This window comes from Choloepus didactylus, chromosome 20 (genome assembly GCF_015220235.1).
Source record: "Choloepus didactylus isolate mChoDid1 chromosome 20, mChoDid1.pri, whole genome shotgun sequence".
In the NCBI taxonomy this organism is placed as follows: Eukaryota; Metazoa; Chordata; class Mammalia; order Pilosa; family Megalonychidae; genus Choloepus; species Choloepus didactylus.
The window spans coordinates 22,485,402-22,504,631 of record NC_051326.1 but is presented as its reverse complement, the minus strand read 5'-3'; the positions used below and the strand labels follow the sequence as shown (position 1 = coordinate 22,504,631).

Here is a 19,230-nt window from a genome sequence, read left to right as displayed (position 1 = left end):
AAGTCAAACAAACAAAAAAAAACATAGCCCTTTGAATTGGTGGGTGGTATCCTTCAACAACAGAAAGTTTAAGGCCCAGAAAAGTCAAGTTACTTGCCCAGAATCACACAGCTAGGGAGGAGCAGGCTGGGGAGCCAAGTCTACAAGGATGAGGGCTGGGGCACCCGATAAAAGCCTGTGGTGTCAGTGCCCTGTGTGGCCGCCAAGTGCCTGAGTGAAGACGGCGCAGATCGGAGGAGAGGACACGAGTTATCCCTGAGCCCAGCCCAGGTTCTGCCTCCCACGAGCTGGACTACCACGAGAGTGACAATACCTAGTCTGCAGGGTGGTTAGGAGAATTAGCAATTAGCGTTAATGTTTGTAATCCCAAGGTAAGTGTCCTGACACATCTGTCCAAACTGGTAGCTACTATTAGGAGCAGTAGTAGAGAGTGGTGTGAAAATGGAAAGAAACCTGAGGGGGGGTGGGGGGTGGATTTCCTTTTCCATTGTGTCCATTTCTTCTGATTTTTTTTAGTACTTTAAAAAAAAGTTATCATTTTTATCACCACCAGATTAGATAGGCAAGCCACAAAGACAGTTAGATAGTGTTTTGATTTGTTACAGCTGCCGAAATGCAATATACCAGAAATGGGTTGGCTTTTACAATGGGGATTTATTAGTTTACAAATTTACAGTTTTAAGGCCATGAAAATGTCCCAGTTAAGGCATCAGCAGGACAATACCTTCTCTGAAGAAAGGACACTGGCATCCGGGTTCCTCTGTCAGTTAGCAGAGCACATGGGCGGCATCTGCTGGTCCCTCACTCCCAGGTTTCATTGCTTCCAGCTCCTGGTTCCAGTGGCCTCCTCTCTGAGCTTCCTGGGGTCTTCTCATAGCTCCTCCGGGGCTTTTCTCTCCCAGCTCTCTCTGGGTGTTTCTCTCTAAACTCTCTCTGCCTTTTATCCTCTCATAAAGGACTCCAGTAAAGGATTAAGATCCACCTTGAATTGGGGGGGTCATATCTCAATCAAAACAACCTGATCAGGAGCTCCCACCCACATGGTATTTTTCTGGGGTGTAGAACAGCTTCAAGCCAGCACAGACGGGCTATTCTCAAGACTGAGATGCCACTGCATGTTGTGTGAAGTACCATTTATGTGCATAATTAATATTCTTCCTTTTCTCGTTTCAGTAATGCCATTGGCCCCCTGGTGGCTCTGTGGCTCATTTACGAACAAGGTGGAGTACTGCAGGAGGCAGCAACTCCTGTCTGGCTGCTGTTTTATGGAGGAGTTGGCATTTGCACAGGTCTCTGGGTGTGGGGGAGAAGAGTGATCCAGACCATGGGGAAAGACCTCACTCCCATCACACCATCCAGGTAAGCAAAGGCTTTTGGTGCAATTGGCGGGGCTTGTCGTGTGGGGCCCACAGCAGACCCCAAGTCGATAGGTCTGCAGACCCTCTGTGCGGCTCTTCTTCCCCCAGTCCCCTCGGCACAGCCCTTTGCCATTGGGGGTGGCCATGAGGAGAGGGGCCGGGGGAGAGAACCCCTTGCCTGCCTTTGCCATCCAGCACCTGGTACCATTGCCACACACCATTGCCCTCTGGCCCCTCCATCTACAGTGGCACCAAGATGAGGGAGGAGAGAGACTCAGAGGGACAGGAAGATAGAAGGAAGGAGAAGATAAAACAAAAAGAACCCTTGAAAAAGAACCCCATCCTGCAGCCCCCTGTACACTCCCATTGTTGGAATTTCCCAGTGTGAGAGCCAGGGAGCAAGCAGGGAAGGGTGGAGATGCAAACCCAGCCTGGGGCCCGGGGTCTGCCTTCCCCCAGAATTCTCCAGCTGCACCTGCTCCACCTGTCCAGGGAAGCCACCCTCGGCCCCGTCTGACTTCTTACCCTGCTGCCCGCTGCCACCCTTTTGGAGTTGCCTTGTGCATCTTTCCTCTTGCTCAGCCAGATGGGGAGGTGGCCCCTGCCATCCTAAGGGGGGGCTCTGGGGCTTTCTACCAGGTGCTTTTATATAGAGCCATTCTATTTTATAGTTGGTTACTACTATTCTTTAAATAAATCAGAGGTTAAATAACAGACTTACAAAAGAACTTTCAAAATATAACTACAACTTGGAACTACCTATTGTAAGAAATTTTTTCTTTCCTTCTCCTTTTTGAGATTTCCTTTTCTTTCCAATTTTGTTTTCCCCCTTGAAATTCAGTTTGATAAAAGAATTTTTAAGAAGATTGATTTGAAGAAAAACTAGTAATCTGAAAAAAATTCACTTTTTTTATAAGAAGTACACTTTTAAAATGAGAGCATACTTTTTCTCACACTACTTTCGAAATTATTAATTTACCATTTAATTTCTCCATTTTTTTACACAGCAGGAGTTTCTGACCCAGTTGATACAGTGTGTGGTTTTTGTAAAACATCAGCAAAGCAAGTCTGTTCGGGGCTGTAAACAGTATAATGCGAATTCTTAGTGTGAAATCGTTGCCATTATGTAGCAGTTTCTTGTTCTGGTACTGTCCTTCTGGCCCGGTCAGCAGTCAACAATCAACCTGAAGAATATTCTGGTGAGGCCTTGGCACCCGCAGGGTGTCAGCGAGGGCCGATACAAAGAGCGCCTCCGACGTGTTGCTTTGCTTCCTCCCGCAGCGGCTTCACCATCGAGCTGGCCTCCGCGTTCACGGTGGTGATTGCCTCCAACGTCGGGCTCCCGGTCAGCACCACTCACTGCAAGGTAGGATCGGTCACAGTCACCAGGCGAATCTGGGAAAAGCTGGCTTTGTGTACAGTTTGTGGTTGCCGGTGAGAAACATTCACTGCAGGGTCTGACAGGTCTGCCAGCGCCTTGCTGGGACTGGGCGTCTGCTTTTCTCAGGCTGTCCCTCTCGAATTTGATCTGCAGACCTTTCTTATTCAACAGTGCGAGACATTCTGTTGTTTCGGACTTTGCTTTTTCAATGCATGCATGGCAAGAGCTTTCCCTCCTTGAATGTGCGCTTCACACTTTCCATTTGTCCTGTTGCTCTTGTCTCCACAGTGGATTGTGCACTGAAGTCATGTGTGTGCTAACCATATTCGTAGGCTCAGATGGGGGCTTGCCTCTCAGTTCCAACCATTGCAAGGGACAGGGAGTTGACAATAGAAATAGAGATAAACAGAAACCATCTCAATGGAATTGTAAGAAACGGTTGTTTCAGGTTTTTTTTTTTTCCTTACGTGGTGTTCAAACTATTTTGCCCTAGAGTAAAGTCCAAATGAGGGGTAATTCTACTATTGACTGGTGTCATGTGATCCAAAACTCAGAGCGGTACAAGGGGATTTCCATGTCATGGTGGTGGAATGTTGGAGCTGGCAGAGACCTTGAAGAGTAAAGGTGGGGAAATGGGCCCCAGGAGTTTCCGGTAGTTACCCAAGGTCACCCAGGGTTGAGCGAGGACTAAAACTCAGGTCTGATGATCACCCAGGTCTGCTCAGTATTTGGAGATAGTTCTAAAGGATCTTCAGTGGGCCACCTGTATAAAAATCTCACCAACCTCAACAAAGCACAAGTGTCCACCATGTTTTTTCCTAGGTTCATTCATTTGTATTATTCAAGAAAAACTCAGTATCTCAGGCACTGGGGAACAGCCATGACCAAGACAGATGGGTCATCTACATGTACCCAGGATTTAAAGACTTCAACCGAAATATGTATAAGTGAATACCTACTAAATGCTGATGGCTTAGTGCTTTAATATTAAGGTCAGACAGCATTTAGGGGACTCTGGGGCATGAAGAATCATTTCACTGGAAGGAGGTTTTTTGCTTTTTGTTATTTCCTTTTTTTCTGCAATATATAGGAAAACCTCAATTTCCACAAAGAATCATTACAAAAATCACTACCATGTACTGAGTATATCCAGAGTGCCAGGCACTAGGTGTAATGCTTTATGCATACAGAAGACATTAGTTTATGCCCACAGCAGCCCTGTGAAATTGGTACTTTTATTCCTAACTTACAGGTGAGAAAACTGAGGCTTCCAGAGCTAGGTCACTTTGCCAAGGCCATACAATGAACGTGCTAAAACCACGGCTGAAGCCTTCTCCAGCTGTGCTGCCTCCTCGCCATCATGACAGTCACAGTCCTCTGAGCAGCCACAGCTGAGGTGTGTGGGGCAGGTACTCTCTGCTGGGTACTTGTTTTTGGTGCACCGTGACTATGAGCTCATTTAATCCTCCCAAGAGCCCTTGGAGGGAGGTACTGATGTTACCTCAGTTTTCCAAGTGAGGAGACTGAGGCGTAGAGAGGTTAGGTCACCTGCCCACAGGACCAGCAAGGTGCCAGGCCAGGCAGTGTGGCCCAGAGCCCCGCTCTCAAGCGCTGAGCTGTCCTGCCTCTCAGGAGCAAAGGAGGAAGGCAGGAAAGAGTGAGTGCTCGCCTACAGTTCATCAGTTATTAGTTTTCAGATTTCATGTGTTTAAAAATTGTGAAAGAAGCACATGTGCATTGAAAGGTTTCAAATACAAACTGTATAGAGTGAAAAGTGGCCCTCTTCCCCGTACTTCACGTCAACTTCAATGCACTGGGATGTGTGGGAGCAGAGAGCAGATTGTTAAATATATTCCTCCCCAGAGAAACAGGCTTTTCCCTTTCCTGCAGGCATAAATCGTCTTGTAAGCTGCTTTTAAATAAATGTTAGTCTTTTTAATGATTAACCCTACACATAAGCAAGCCTAGTGAAGGCAGACTCTTTCACTCCAGTTGAAAGATCTCTTATAAACAGCATGCTTGGTTTTTCTAGGTTGTTGTTACTCACCTAACTGTATTAGCAATCTAATCTGTACTAAAGTGTAAAAGTCATAACTGACAACACTAATTGTGCTAATAACACCGAACTCCAGAATACAACCTATAGAAATAAATGATGAGTATAAATTGCATATAAAATGAACTAAACTCTTTTATCTTCAAATGTCATTCCTCCAATAGTTATATTTATGCTATAATAAAGGGGGAAAACTACTAAGGGATTTATATTCATTTTATATAGGATCATAGTGAATAGTGGGAAATATTAGTATTCTAAAAATATCTACACAAACAACAGGTTTTATAAAGACAATGATTATAGGTCAGCTTGTAGATATGTGAAAACAAGCCTTCTTACATGGAGTGACGTTGGGTGTCATCTATAAAATACAGTTGAGACAGAGCTCAGCTTGGATTCCAGTTATTTCCTTAGTATCACTGATCATGGGCTTGTGGACAAAGCCCAAAGATTTGTCCCCCTGAAGTGTCCTAGGGGAGCAAATGACTCATCAAAGTCAAATAATAGAAGTGCTAAGATTTCACAGTTATCCCTCACCCCATAACACTCATATCTTCTCCATGTAATGTCCCAGAATGGCATTCATGGGATGAAATGTGAGAGATGTGGGATGGCAACAAGAATGATGCCCTCTGTAAGTGAAGCTGTGAATCTGGAAACATTCAAAGTGTGTCAACGTCCATTTAAAATCATAACTGAATCCCCTCAGTATTTTGGAAGCACCTTCTGTTCGATTTTTCCAGCTCTCAGCTTCCTCTCCTGTCTACTTCTGTTAAGTTTCTTGCTGAGAGCACCTCCATTAGAAGATGGGCAAAAGTTGGGAGCATGGCAGAGGAAAAGATGGAAACTGTTATTTAAAATAAGTTTTTTAATTTATCTGGGTGGGTTTCATTCGTTCCTGCTTCCTTCCGTCACTAAGTGTGCATGGCCAAGTACATAGTTTCAATCGTGCCATATCCTATATAACAATACATTTATAAAATCCCCATTGTGTTAAGTGATAGAAATGTTAGCATGCATGTATATTTTGGAAAAGAATAATTGGAAAAATCAACTTATTCTATCTAATTTCAGAAGGCACAGATAACAAGAGAATCTGCTCTGATTATAAGTTTGCATTCTATGACTACTTCAGTTTTTTACATTTTTGTATTTGATATAAGAGGACTCAGTTCATTAGCTCTTTTCCTAGGGTAATACCTCTGATAAGGTCAAAAGCTTTAATTAAAGAAATAGAAACTAGTCTTGAAAATAAAAGTGTCCACAGATGTATATTTCAGTAATCTGTTATCTGTGATCTTTAATTAACTTTGGTCTTTAGTCCTCACATATAAAACACTGTCGCTGCTACTGAATACGAACACTTGTTTGTGAGCTCTTGAAGTTCAGTGGGTGTTATCCAGATGTTTTCATTCCATACTGGGGTGGTTTGGGATTATCAACTTTTGTAAATTACCCACACTGTCAATCTCATTGATAACGTAGATGACTATCCAACTAGTCTTTCAATTTGGAACAACATATATAGGAAACACTAACGATTAAAAAATTTAGGACTATAATTTTCTATCTTAATTTTGTAAGTCTTGTTGTCTGGGTCCTGTACCTCTCAATAAACTTATTGCTGATGCCAGAAGATGGCCTTAAGCTGAAAACACACTTAACTTATTAAAAGGGAAGTTAAAATATAGCAAAGATCATCTTATATCAACAGAAAACATGATCAGTAGTGAAGACATAATACTCAAATCCTTAATGGTCCAAACAACAGAACAGTTAATACTTACAGCCAAAACTGCTGGAACTCAGAAATTAATGTCTAAGCCTATGGCAAATGAAGTAGACAAAACACTTAGGAATATAAAGGATTTGAACAATATTTTTAGAGCAAGTATAATTAAAAATATATACCAAATTTTGTACCCTGCTGACTTTCTTAAGTATCATGAAATATTTATAAAAATTAATTATAAATTCAGGCCATGATAAAAATCTCTACAGAACTTTAAAAACAAAAGTTGTGTTAATCATAGTCTGTAATCACAGTGAAATTAGAAATTGATTATATGTTGAAATAAAAAAGTTTGTTCTTGGACATTTTTTAGTGCTGTTTTAAGTAACAGCTGAATCAAGGAGTTTTAAAAAAATACGTTGATAGCTTTCTTGGAAAATAATAAAAATCAGGTATATGTGTATGTGTGTACACATAGTAAAACCTATGGAAATCAAAGTTATGCTCAGATGAAAATTAATCTCTAAATGTTTTAATGCATCAATAAGAAAATAAAAAACCAAACATTCAAATTAGGATTTTATAAAGTGTGCACAACAATAAAAATTCTGAGGAACAGGAAGAAGGATATATAATAAGTATAAAAGCAAAACAGTCGTTAAAAAACCAGTATAGTATGAATGAAGCAGATCTGGTTAAGACTAGGGCAAACCAGGCCAAAGGGTAAAGGTCGAAACTGACTGTGTTTTAAAAGTTCAGCTTCCATGTGAGACCAAGGGAAGAGATGTCTATTTGGTGCAAGATCTATATTTTCTAAACAGAATAACTCTACAGTTGGTTTCTTCAAACACCACGATTGCATGGAACTTTGAATAGGAAGTGAGATATGGTGGGTTGGTATAGGTTAGAGTGAAATAGTGACACATCCCAAAGTAATTTGGGCAGAGAATAAAAAATATATTTACAGCACCCACCCCGCCCCCCTCCCGAGGAGCTGGGGGAAGGTGCAGAAGTGTTGGACTTCCTCACCTGGACTGGTGTTGATGTTGTCACAAACATTGGGTCTGGCGGTTTGATGTGCCGAGACCCCTATCATGGGACTTGCCCTTGTGGGGCTTATTACTGCAAAGGAGAGGCTAAACTTGCATATAATTGTGCCTAAGAGTCTCCCCGAGTACCTCTTTGTTGCTCAGATGTGGCCCTCTCTCTCTCTCTCTGAGCCATCTCGGCAGGTGAACAACCTGCCCTCCCCCCTATGTGGGACCCGACTCCCAGGGGTGTAAATATCCCTGGCAACGCAGGATATGACTTCTGGGGATGAATCTGGACCTGGCATCATGGGATTGAGAATATCTTCTTGACCAAAAGGGGGATGCAAAATGAGATGAAATACTTTCAGTGGCTGAGAGGTTTCAAGTGGAGTCGAGAGGTCACTCTGGTGGACATTCTTATGCACTATATAGATAATACCTCTTAGGTTTTAATGTATTGGAATAGCTAGAAGTAAATACCTGAAACTACCAAACTCCAACCCAGTAGTCTGGACTCCTGAAGACGATTGTATAATAATGTAGATTGCAAGGGGTGACAGTGTGATTGTGAAGGCCTTGTGGATCACACTCCCTTTGTCTAATGTGTAGATGGATGGGTAGAAAAGTGGGGACAAAAACTAAATGACAAATAGGGTGGGATGGGGGAGGATGATTTGGGTGTTCTTTTTTCACTTTTAATTTTTATTCTTATTCTGATTCTTTCTGATGTAAGGAAAATGTTCAGAAATAGATTGTGGTGATGAATGCGTAACTATATGATCATACTGTGAACAGTTGATTGTGTACTGTATTAGTTAGGGTTCTCTAGGGAAACAGAATCAATGAGAGGTGTCTCTGATTATCAAATTGTAAAAGTGACTCACGCAACTGTGGGTATGCACGAGTCCAAATTCTGTAGAGCCGTCAACAAACTGTCAACTCCAAGGAAGATGTCCGATGAACTAACTCCTCAGGAAACGAACCAGCAACTTCGACAAACTCCTCAGGAAATGCTTCACTGGGCAGCCGAAGAAAAAGTGAAGGTCCTCTATCTGTCTTGCTTATAAGTCTTCAACTGATTAATTGGATTAAATCCAGTGAATTGCATTCTCTCATTGTGGAAGGCACGCCCTTTGATGAGTCATCAGTCACAGCTGCAATTGACTGATGATTTAATAAATCAGCCTGTTGGTTTATTAACCAGCCTCAAACATCCTCACAGCAATTGTTAGGCCAGTGTTTGCTTGACCAGACAGCTGGGTCACCTGGCCAAGTTGACACATGAACCTAACCATCATATATACCATGGATGATTGTATGATATATGAATATATTTCAATAAAACTGAATTAAAAAAAACAAACTCATTACTGTGGGGAGTTAATGCTTAATTGGGACAGAGTTTCTATTGGGAGTGATGGAAAAGTTTTGGTAATGGATGGTGGTGATGGTAGCACAACATTGTAAATGTAATTAATAACACTGAATTGTATACTTGAAAGTGGTTAAAATGGGAGATTTCATGTTGTATATATGTTACAACAATGAAAAAAAGCACCCATAGAACTTTACAACAAAGAGTGAACCCTAATATAAACTATGGACTTCAGTTAATAATATAATTATAATAATATTAGTTCATCAATTGTAACAAATGTACCACATGAATATAAAACAAAATGTTAATAATAGGGAAAACTGGGGAGAGGGAGGTATATAGAAACTCTGTACTTTCTGCATGATTTTTCTGTAAACCTACAACTATTCTAAAAAATAAATTTTAAAAAACCAAAAAAGCAAACAAACAAAAAAATATAGTGAAAAGAACGGGAAGAGGAAAGGAGTTGCTAATAAAATATCAAATCACATCAAGGAAAAAAGGAGGGGGAATTAAGTTAGAAATGAGAAAGACAGTGTAAGAATAAATCTAGAAGAGAATTTTTTTAAATTATAGAAGAATTTAAAACAGCTGTATGCTAAGGATTTGAAAACTTATATGAAATGAATTATTTTCTTCAAAATTATACTTGACAAATATTGACATAAGAAGTAGAGAAAAGTGGAAGACCTGAACAGAGCAATAGGAAGAAATTAAAGAAGTTCCCCAAAACAATTCTTCTCACCTAAAAAAGCGAAACGGAGGCAGGCACTACTGACTCCTATCTCATATGGCCAGTCTTTTCTTTTTAATTGATAATTCTCATACTAGATTAACTTTTCCACAATGTAGAAGAAAATAAAAACCAGGAAAATGCTCCAATTTGTTCTATAAGACATAAATACTGAATAACTGTAATACCAAAACCAATTTAAAGTATCACAAACAATAAAAGGTGTATTTAATGTGACTGTTGATATAAACCCTTAAGTAAGATGCAAATAAATGACGTCAACAATATTCTAAAAGAACAATTCAGCAGGACCAAGTTGATTTTCTAGAGTTTGTCACCCACCACCAGGGCCTACTCAGGCCTGGCCCATCCCAGGTGCTCAATAAATATGTGTTGAATGAGTCCAAAGAGAGATGTACAGACATCTTCACTATAATATGCCATATCAGTCTATTTTAAAAAACATACGGTCAAATACTGAGATACATGCTAAAAAAACATTTGGTAAAATTCAGTATTTATAAAAAAACTACTTAAATTCAGTAAAAATGGCCAAATACACGATAAAGATACAAAAATCTAGAGCTTTACTTGTCTGTCAGTAACAGCCAGTAAGAAAATATAATGGGGAAGAAAACCCCATCATAACTGCAGGAAAAATAAAAGCTATTTCAGAATAATCCTAATAAGAAATGTGAGTGATATATATGAAAAAGTACAAGTCTTTGCTCCGAGGTACGAAAGAAAGCCTGGTGATGAAACATACTGTTTTCTTGATGGGATAACTAACTTTTGCTAAAGATGTCAGTTTTCTCCAAATACAAACACAGCAGAATTTTTCTGGGAACTTTACAAAATGAGACTAAAGTTATTTTGGTGGAATAAATTATCAAGAATATATAATGAAGGTGTCAGGGATTGATTTAGGTGATGAATGTACGGCTATGTAATGGTACTGTGAACAATCGAATGTACGATTTGTTTTGTATGACTGCGTGGTATGTGAATATATCTCAATAAAATGAAGATAAAAAAAAAAAAAGAATATAAAATGATCTAAAGAGAAAAGTGATGAAGAGGGACCAGGCTGACAAGATGTAAAGTATGCTGTAAGGAGCAAGAGTTCAAAGTGGATCCTGGTACAAGAACAGGATAGAGAACCAGGAAATAGAGCCTATTGTTTGTGAGCATGTATTTTGAGGAAGGGAAAATTTAACCAATACATGATGTTGCATAGCTGACTACAACCTAGAAAGCAAAATTAGACCCACAACTCTCAAAATATACAAACATAAATCTGGATGGCTTAAACAATATTTTAAAAACCAAGACCATAGAAAATTTAGAATAAAAGAGAAGTAAATATTTGTCAAATTTGCAAGCTAAAGACAAATCACAGCAAATATTATTATATGAAATTAGAAACTTGAAAGTGAAACAAAGCAAAACACCAGATTGACAAGATATATTTGTATTAGATGAAACAGAGAGTTAACATCATTAATAAAGATGCACATAAATTAATAAGGGACACATTTAGATTCCAAAATGTAAATGGGAAAAATACATGAAGAAACAATTTATATATTCAAAAATCAGAGGGGTGTGAAATTGGGTACATACATAAAAGAGAAAATTTAGCCTTAGCAGTAAAGATATGCAAATTAAAGCAACAATGACACGTCTTTCTGTTGATTAGTAAAAAAAGAACAGTGTGCTGAAATTCACAGGTTGTGGACGGCATTGTATATTTACATCTATTTATAAAGCTATTTGGCAGTATTTACTAAGACCCTGAAAATGTCCAGTGTTGGGAGAGGAGAGGGCTCTTCCTCCAAGTAGAAGCCCATCTGGTAAATGGGAGGGGAGTTGGTGAGTTACCATTTTGCAACCATCATCATAAAGAGTGGATTGCTATATCAGGGCTTGGGGTAGAATTGATAAGGAGCAGGATATTTACATGGTCTTACAATGTCTCTTCGTAAGATTGTGGCAAATGTTAAAAGTTGGTGAGTTTGGGTAAAGGGTATATAGGCATTCTCTATTATTCCTGCAACTTTGCTCTTAAGTTTGAAATTATTCCAAGATTTTTTTTTTAAACTCCCCTTTAACTAATAATCCATTTCAGGAAATATTTTTAAAAGCCTAAATACAAGCTACATGAATGCATATATTAGTCACAGAACTATTTTTAATAGGGTAAAGTTGGGAGCAAATTGGAAATGGTTAAGTAAATTAAGGTGTATATCCACCTAATGGGTGTACCATTTTACATGAAAATCATAAAGGCTGTGCAGTACTATGGGAAGATACTTTAATGTTAATTCTTTAAAAATAGGAAATAATAGTGTACCTTATTTTCACAAATAAGGTATTCTTATTAAGAATACTAGAATGGAATATATAAATATGATAGCAGAGTCTAGGTAATTGTCCACCCCTATTACATAAATTTTCTGTAATATTGTTATATTACTTTTATGCTTAAGAAAAATAGGTTTCTAGAAAGGAAGAGAGCCTAGTTAAAATTGAAGTCTTTGGAAATCAATGCATATTTTGTGGAGAGCTTCAAAATCCCCCTCACATGCGACCAAAGGGCAGCCCGTTACATTCACACCCCAGTGTGAGCCATGAGATGTTCTAGGCACTGTATTTTTTAATGATTCTCATTTTCTAGGACACTTAAAGTGTCTTCTTTCCTTTATAAATTAAAAAAAAAAACAAAAAAACAAGATGAACTGCAAGTATTTAGAAAAATACTTGAATCAGTTTTCACATTCTGATTTCCAAGTATCTATAATGGTCACTTTGTGAGAGCTGATTGACAGTTTAGATCCAGTAATATTTGTTATTTATATCCCATTTTCATTTCCTTTTTTAATTACCTAACGTACAAGTACAGCAAGGCAGTTTGAAATAGTGGAGAAAACAAATCTAAAATAAAGAAGCCTGAGTTCTAGTTCTCAATCTGCCAATGATTTACAGTTTCTCCTTGCACCCTTAAATCCTCTAGTATGATCCTGTGTAATTCTCAGTAAAATGAGTGAATTGGATTAGATACACTCAAAGGTCTTCTCCGGCTCCAACATTTTATGATTCTGCTATTCTAAGAGAAGGATATATTATTGCCATTTCATGTGTAATCAAAGCAGATTCACATACTGTAGTAAGCAATATCCCACATAGGGAGAATATTTAAAACAAAGATGTTCATAGTTTATAAGGTACAGAGTGAATAGAAAACATTTCATTGGCTTCAGTGCCACTGAAATAGATCGGAATAAAGGTGGGATAAGTGCATCAGAACTGTACACTGATACAATAATCTTAAATTAAGCTTTCAGCAAATTTTGGGGAAAGAATTGGTAATTTACCATGTAGTTTATTTTGAGGTTAGCCAGTTGAAGTTGACAAATTCATTGAATGTAGATTCTGTGTCTCATCTTTAAATATGTGAGCCTCTGTTTTTACTTTAAAATGTTCCTGCTCCTCCAGGTGGGCTCGGTGGTGGCCGTGGGCTGGATCCGTTCCCGGAAGGCCGTGGACTGGCACCTCTTCCGGAACATCTTTGTGGCCTGGTTTGTGACTGTCCCCGTGGCTGGGTTATTCAGTGCTGCTATCATGGCCCTTCTCATGTACGGGATCCTTCCGTATGTGTGACGTGTCTCCTTCCAGCCAGTGATCAAGCGAAGGGGTGGCCTGGCGTGGGTGTGCAGGGCAGCGCGTGGCAGGTGTGGGCACGGTCAAGGCAGCACACCTCTCACCAGGCTAGGGGCTGCCTCCTGGCCGTGCCTCCACGTCCCTCGCAGATGGCTCCATCCAACACTGTCCACCCAGGCTGCAGAGATTCATCTTCTGGAGCTAACTTAACTACTGTACATAATAATGTGTATTAAACTGGTATCGTGGTGATATAATGTGGTACAGTTATATATATATATTAAATATATATTGTATACATAGACTAGGTAGCATTATTTCAAACATATTCAAAACAGGAGTGGAAATAATTACCTAGAATTAAATATTCAGTAAATCTTTGTACATAATAATTTGAGTGGCAATTTTTAAGAAACTTTTAAAAGGAAAGTCTAGATTGGAAATGATTTTTTTTTCCAAATGTTTTTTTTCCCCCAGAACCATTTAATATACTGTAAAATAAGTGAGACACAGGATGTATTTGGGAAGGTGTATGTAGGTCAGTGTGCTATTGAATAATACTGGAACAGGAGTTCACAAGTGCTTTCATTGAAGAATATATACTGTGTATTGGTTATCATGTAATGTATAATTGCTTTTGTAAATACTTAAAACAGTAATTTTTTAATGGTGTGCTTCCCTTATACTTTTTTGATCAGAGAATTTTAGAAAGTACCAAAGAAGCAGGGGAATAGTTTGCCAGTATTACATTTTCACATTGTCTCCTCTTCTCATTAATCACTACCATTAACCTGGGAACAGACCAGCCCTGTCATAACCGCCCCCCGAGGACCGTGTCTGACCGAGGCCCGGGTCAGCCCCACACACGTGTCACACTCTACGTCTGTGGCCCACCAGCAGCACCACCACCGCCATCTACCCACAGTGGTCTTTCATTCTGTCATCAGTGTAGACTGTATCGAGACGTGTGATTAAACACTACATATCAAGTCCAGTTTAGATTTTTATCCCTTATTCTTCGTGCAGCTGGAAGAACAGAATTCTTGTCTCAAATACTGAAGCTAATGAGTGAGGCTTTTTACGTGCTTTGGCAGTCTAGAAATTGGGGGGGTTGGGAGGGTTGATTTGAAATATTAGAAAATACACTGGATTTAAGGATTTCTTTGAGGCCTTTACTAAGCTGAACATTTTGATGCTCTACTGTAGTCCCATCGGATTCTCTTTTTTGATAGTGGGAGGGAAAAAGTATGACTAATGTTAGAGCCTGAAACTATGGAAATGCTGCTAAAATTTTTATATTGACATTTTATCGGTACTTCATTGTGATTTTTCATTAATCAACCATATTAAATTTATAATAAAAAATGCCCCTCAAAACTGCCTCTGAAGTCTTTTTCTAAGTATCTGTATAATGTTTTTCTTTGTTTCCATAAAAGTAAAAGCTATACAATTTGGTCACTTCTGTTTTTCAAATGCCTTTTTTTAAAATTTTACCATTATTACATGTTTGCTGCAGAAAATACACATAATCAAGAAAAGTAAAGAATCTTGAGCCACACACCCAGCCCTCAGAAATCTCCACTGTTAACATACACATACTCTGATCCTTTGGGAATAAAGAGTCTGACTATAGGATTTGTCCCTGTATTGGGTTTTTGGTTAAAAGGAGAATCAGACTTCTGTGCTAGGCCATTCCTGCTTCACTCTCAAGTTAGCCACACTCTGGAGGAGCCAAACTGATGGACAGCTTTTGGGGTGGTGGGTTCAAATGTTCAAGACTGAGGACCTAACAGGAAAATGCAGACTGTATTTCTTCTTGGCCCAAAAAAAAAAAAAAAAAAAAAATTCTACTTGAAGCCACAGAAGGAACTCCTCAATTCACTGCAGCAGGGGTTGGTCACAAGCTCAGTTCCTTCAGGAGCCAGGAAAGTAACACAGATGAGGAAAACAGGCCAGGTGCAAAAAACACCTCATCTCCACAAAGAAATCTGTCCCCTCTCATTTTTAAAAAAATGTTTTATTTTGAAATAATGTCAAACTCACAGGACATTTGCAAAAATGATACAAACCCCATACAGAAAACTCCAACCACCACCACCAGATACCCGAATCTACCAATTTTAACATTTTGTCACATTTGCTATATCATTCTATTTATTTACTGAACACTAAGAGCATATTGCACACATCATACTCCTTGAACATACTTCCATGTACATTTTCTACAAATAAGTATATTAACTTACTTAATCACCTTAAGTGCAGTTATCAAGTTCAAGAAATTTAAATTGATATAAAGCTTACATTCTGTATTCTGATTTTTTGCATGTCCCAATAATGTCCTTTTCAGCCTTTTCTCCTCCGTTCTTAGATCCCATCCAATCTTATATATTGCATCTAATTGTCATCTCTTCAGTTTTTTTTCTTAATTGTGGAAACATATACACAACAAATCTTCACATCCCAACCCCTTCCAAGCACACCGTTCAGTGGTAATCACATTCACAATGTTGCAGTATCCTCCCCACCATCCATTACTAGAACTTTCTCTTCACCCCAGACAGAAACTCCTATCCATTTTGCATTAACTCTCCATTGCCCTTGCCCCCCACCTCTGGTAACCTGTATTCTACTTTCTCTCTATATAAGTTTGCATATTCTCTGTTAATTTTCTTTGTGGCTACCATGGGGCTTAAATCCTAAACCTCTAACAATGTTGTTTGCTTTAATACCAACTTAACTTCAATAGCATATATAAACTATGTTTCTATATCCCTCCATCCTCCATCTTTATTTAGTCTTTGTCACAAACTACATATTTATACATTATGAGTCCAAAATAATTGATTTGTTATTGTATTTTTTTTAATCATCATTTTATTGAGATATATTCACATACCACGCAGTCATACAAAACAAATTGTACTTTCGATTGTTTACAGTACCATTACATAGTTGTACATTCATCACCTAAATCAATCCCTGACACCTTCATTAGCACACACACAAAAATAACAAGAATAATAATTAGAGTGAAAAAGAGCAATTGAAGTAAAAAAGAACACTGGGTACCTTTGTCTGTTTGTTTGCTTCCCCTACTTTTCTACACATCCATCCATAAACTAGACAAAGTGGAGTTTGGTCCTTATGGCATTCCCAATCCCACTGTCACCCCTCATAAGCTACATTTTTATACAACTGTCTTCGAGATTCATGGGTTCTGGGTTGTAGTTTAATAGTTTCAGGTATCCACCACCAGCTACCCCAATTCTTTAGAACCTAAAAAAGGTTGTCTAAAGTGTGCGTAAGAGTGCCCACCAGAGTGATCTCTCGGCTCGTTTTGGAATCTCTCTGCCACTGAAGCTTATTTCATTTCCTTTCACATCCCCCTTTTGGTCAAGAAGATGTTCTCCATCCCACGATGCCGGGTCTACATTCCTCCCCGGGAGTCATATTCCACGTTGCCAGGGAGATTCACTTCCCTGGGTGTCTGATCCCACGTAGGGGGGAGGGCAGTGATTTCACCTTTCAAGTTGGCTTAGCCAGAGAGAGAGGGCCACATCTGAGCAACAAAGAGGCATTCAGGAGGAGACTCTCAGGCACAAACACAGGGAGGCCCAGCCTCTCCCCCGCAGCAACCGTCCTCCCAAGGGTAAAACCCATGGCAGAGGGCTCAACCCATCAAACCACCAGCCCCCTATGTCCGTGAGTTATTGTATTTTATGCATCTGCTTTTTAGATTCTGTAGGAAAAGTGGAGTTACAAATCAAAAGTATAATAGTACCTGGTATTTATATTTCCCCATGTCATTATCTTTACCAGAGATCTATTTCTTCATGTGACTTTAGTCAATTGTTTAGTGTCCTTTCCTTTCAACCTTCAGAGCTCCTTTTAGCATGTTCTATAGGGCCTGTTTAATGGTGACAAACTCCCTAAGCTTTTGTTTATCTGGTAGTGTCTTAATCCCTCCCTCATTTATGAAAGACAGTTTTGCCAAGTATAGAGTTCTTGGTTGGCAATTTTTTGCTTTCAGCATTTTAAATGCCTTCCTCACTGCCTTCTCGCCTTCATGGCTTCCAATGAGAAATTGGTACTTAATCTTAGTGTTGACTCTCTCTTGCTGCTTTCAGAATTCTCTTTTCATCTTCGGCATTTGATAGTTTGATTATAATGTGTTGTCATGTTGGTCTATATGGATTTATCCTGTTTGGTGTTCGTTGAGCATCCTGAATGTATATTCATGTCTTTCGTTAAATTTGTAAAGTTTTCAGCCATTATTCTTTTGAATATTCTCTCTGCCCCTTTTTTTCTTCTCCTGAGAATCTCACAATGCATATATTGGTACCTATGATGGTGTCCCACAGGTTCCTTAGGCTCTTCACTTTTCTTCATTCTTTCCTCTCTGCTCCTCAAATTGGTTGGTTTCAGTTGTCTTATCCTCAAGTTACCTGATTCTTTCTTCTGCCAGCTCCAATATGCTTCTGAACCCCTCTTGGGAATTTTTCATTTCTGTTACTGTAGTCTTCAGCTCTTTTGATTCCTTTTTATAATTTCCATCTCTCATTGATACTCTTTTCATGTTCAGCTGTCATTTTCCTGATTTCCTTTAGTTCTTTCTTCATTTTTTCCTCTAACTCTTTGAGCACATTCAGGACCATTTTTTTTAATTAAATTCAGTTTTATTGAAATATACTCACATACCATACAGTCATCCATGGTGTACAATCAACTGTTCACAGTACGATCACAGTTATGCATTCATCACCACAATCTATTTCTGAACATTTTCCTTATGTCATAAAGAATCAGAATAAGAATTTAAAAAGTAAAAAAGAACACCCAAATTATCCCCCCATCCCACCCTATTTTTCATTTAGTTTTTGTCCCCATTTTTCTACTCATCCATTCAAACACTAAAGGAAGTGTGATCCACAAGGCCTTCACAATCACACTGTCACCCCTTGTAATCTACATTGTTATACAGTCGTCTTCAGGAGTCCAGACTACTGGGTTGGAGTTTGATAGTTTCAGGTATTTATTTCTAGCTATTCAGGACCATTTTTTAAAAGTCTTTGTCTGGAATGGCTCAGATCTGGTCCTCCTCATTGATAATTTCTAACGCTTTAATCCTTTCCTTTGCCTGTATGTTGCCTGTATGTTTAGTAAACTTGTGTTGAAACCCGGACATTTTGATATTTTATGAGTTGTTGCCACTGGAATTTAGATTCTCCAGCATGTGTTCCTTAAGCGTATATCCAGCTACTGTTATGACAGGGCTTTCCTTTAATGACTGGAGCTAACAAAGGAAAAACAGAAGAGGAAAAAGAAAAGCAACTTTCCCAGTCTTTTGCAAATTGACTTGTGCAAGTACTCTCATTCAGAGTTTAGAGAATAGCTCCTGTAGGAGAGCTCAGTTACCTGCCTTCTACACGTCAGGCACGTTGAATCCCTCAAGCCACCACCCAACAGATTCGGCCGGACATACATGTTCCCAGTATGTGCACCAGACCCAGGACCAGGGATCCACACACTGTCAGCATGGGCTGGCTCCACCCCAAACAATGAGGGATAAGCTTGGAAGCCAGGAGAGCCTGCCCCTTTTAAGAGGCCTTGTCTTGATTCAGTACTCACCCTGCTACTACAATCCTTAAACCATTTTCTAGAGCTTTGAGAAACATGATTTTGCCAGTTCTTTCTGGTTGTTCAAATCTGTGGGGAGATGGTGCCCTGAAGCTTCTCTCTCTGCCATCCTGATTGGGGCATGGCCCCCTCTCATATTTAAAATAGCACTGTAAGCCTTTTATTTCCCTACTTTTGATCAAGAAAAATTTCAATTTCCTCCTAAGTTTAATTTTAAGAAAAACAATAGCACAGGCATATCGATGTTCCTAGTTTTCA

At 39.2% G+C, this 19,230-nt stretch overlaps 1 protein-coding gene across 6 annotated transcripts in view; it reads left to right on the top strand.

Moving 5' to 3' along the window:
• SLC20A2 (solute carrier family 20 member 2) overlaps positions 1 to 14,714 on the top strand; it is a 107,654-nt gene extending 92,940 nt beyond the window's left edge. For 5 of the 6 annotated variants that reach the window (XM_037813281.1, XM_037813283.1, XM_037813282.1 and 2 more), the window contains 3 exons: positions 1,174 to 1,359; positions 2,640 to 2,724; positions 13,168 to 14,714. In XM_037813281.1, the coding sequence (XP_037669209.1) occupies positions 1,174 to 1,359; positions 2,640 to 2,724; positions 13,168 to 13,332 (436 nt within the window). In that variant the 3' untranslated portion in view covers positions 13,333 to 14,714. Of the gene's footprint in view, positions 1 to 1,173; positions 1,360 to 2,639; positions 2,725 to 3,991; positions 4,789 to 13,167 lie in introns of those variants that run through there. The other variant, XM_037813284.1, reaches the window with a different exon arrangement.
• Positions 14,715 to 19,230: the final 4,516 nt, after the last annotated feature.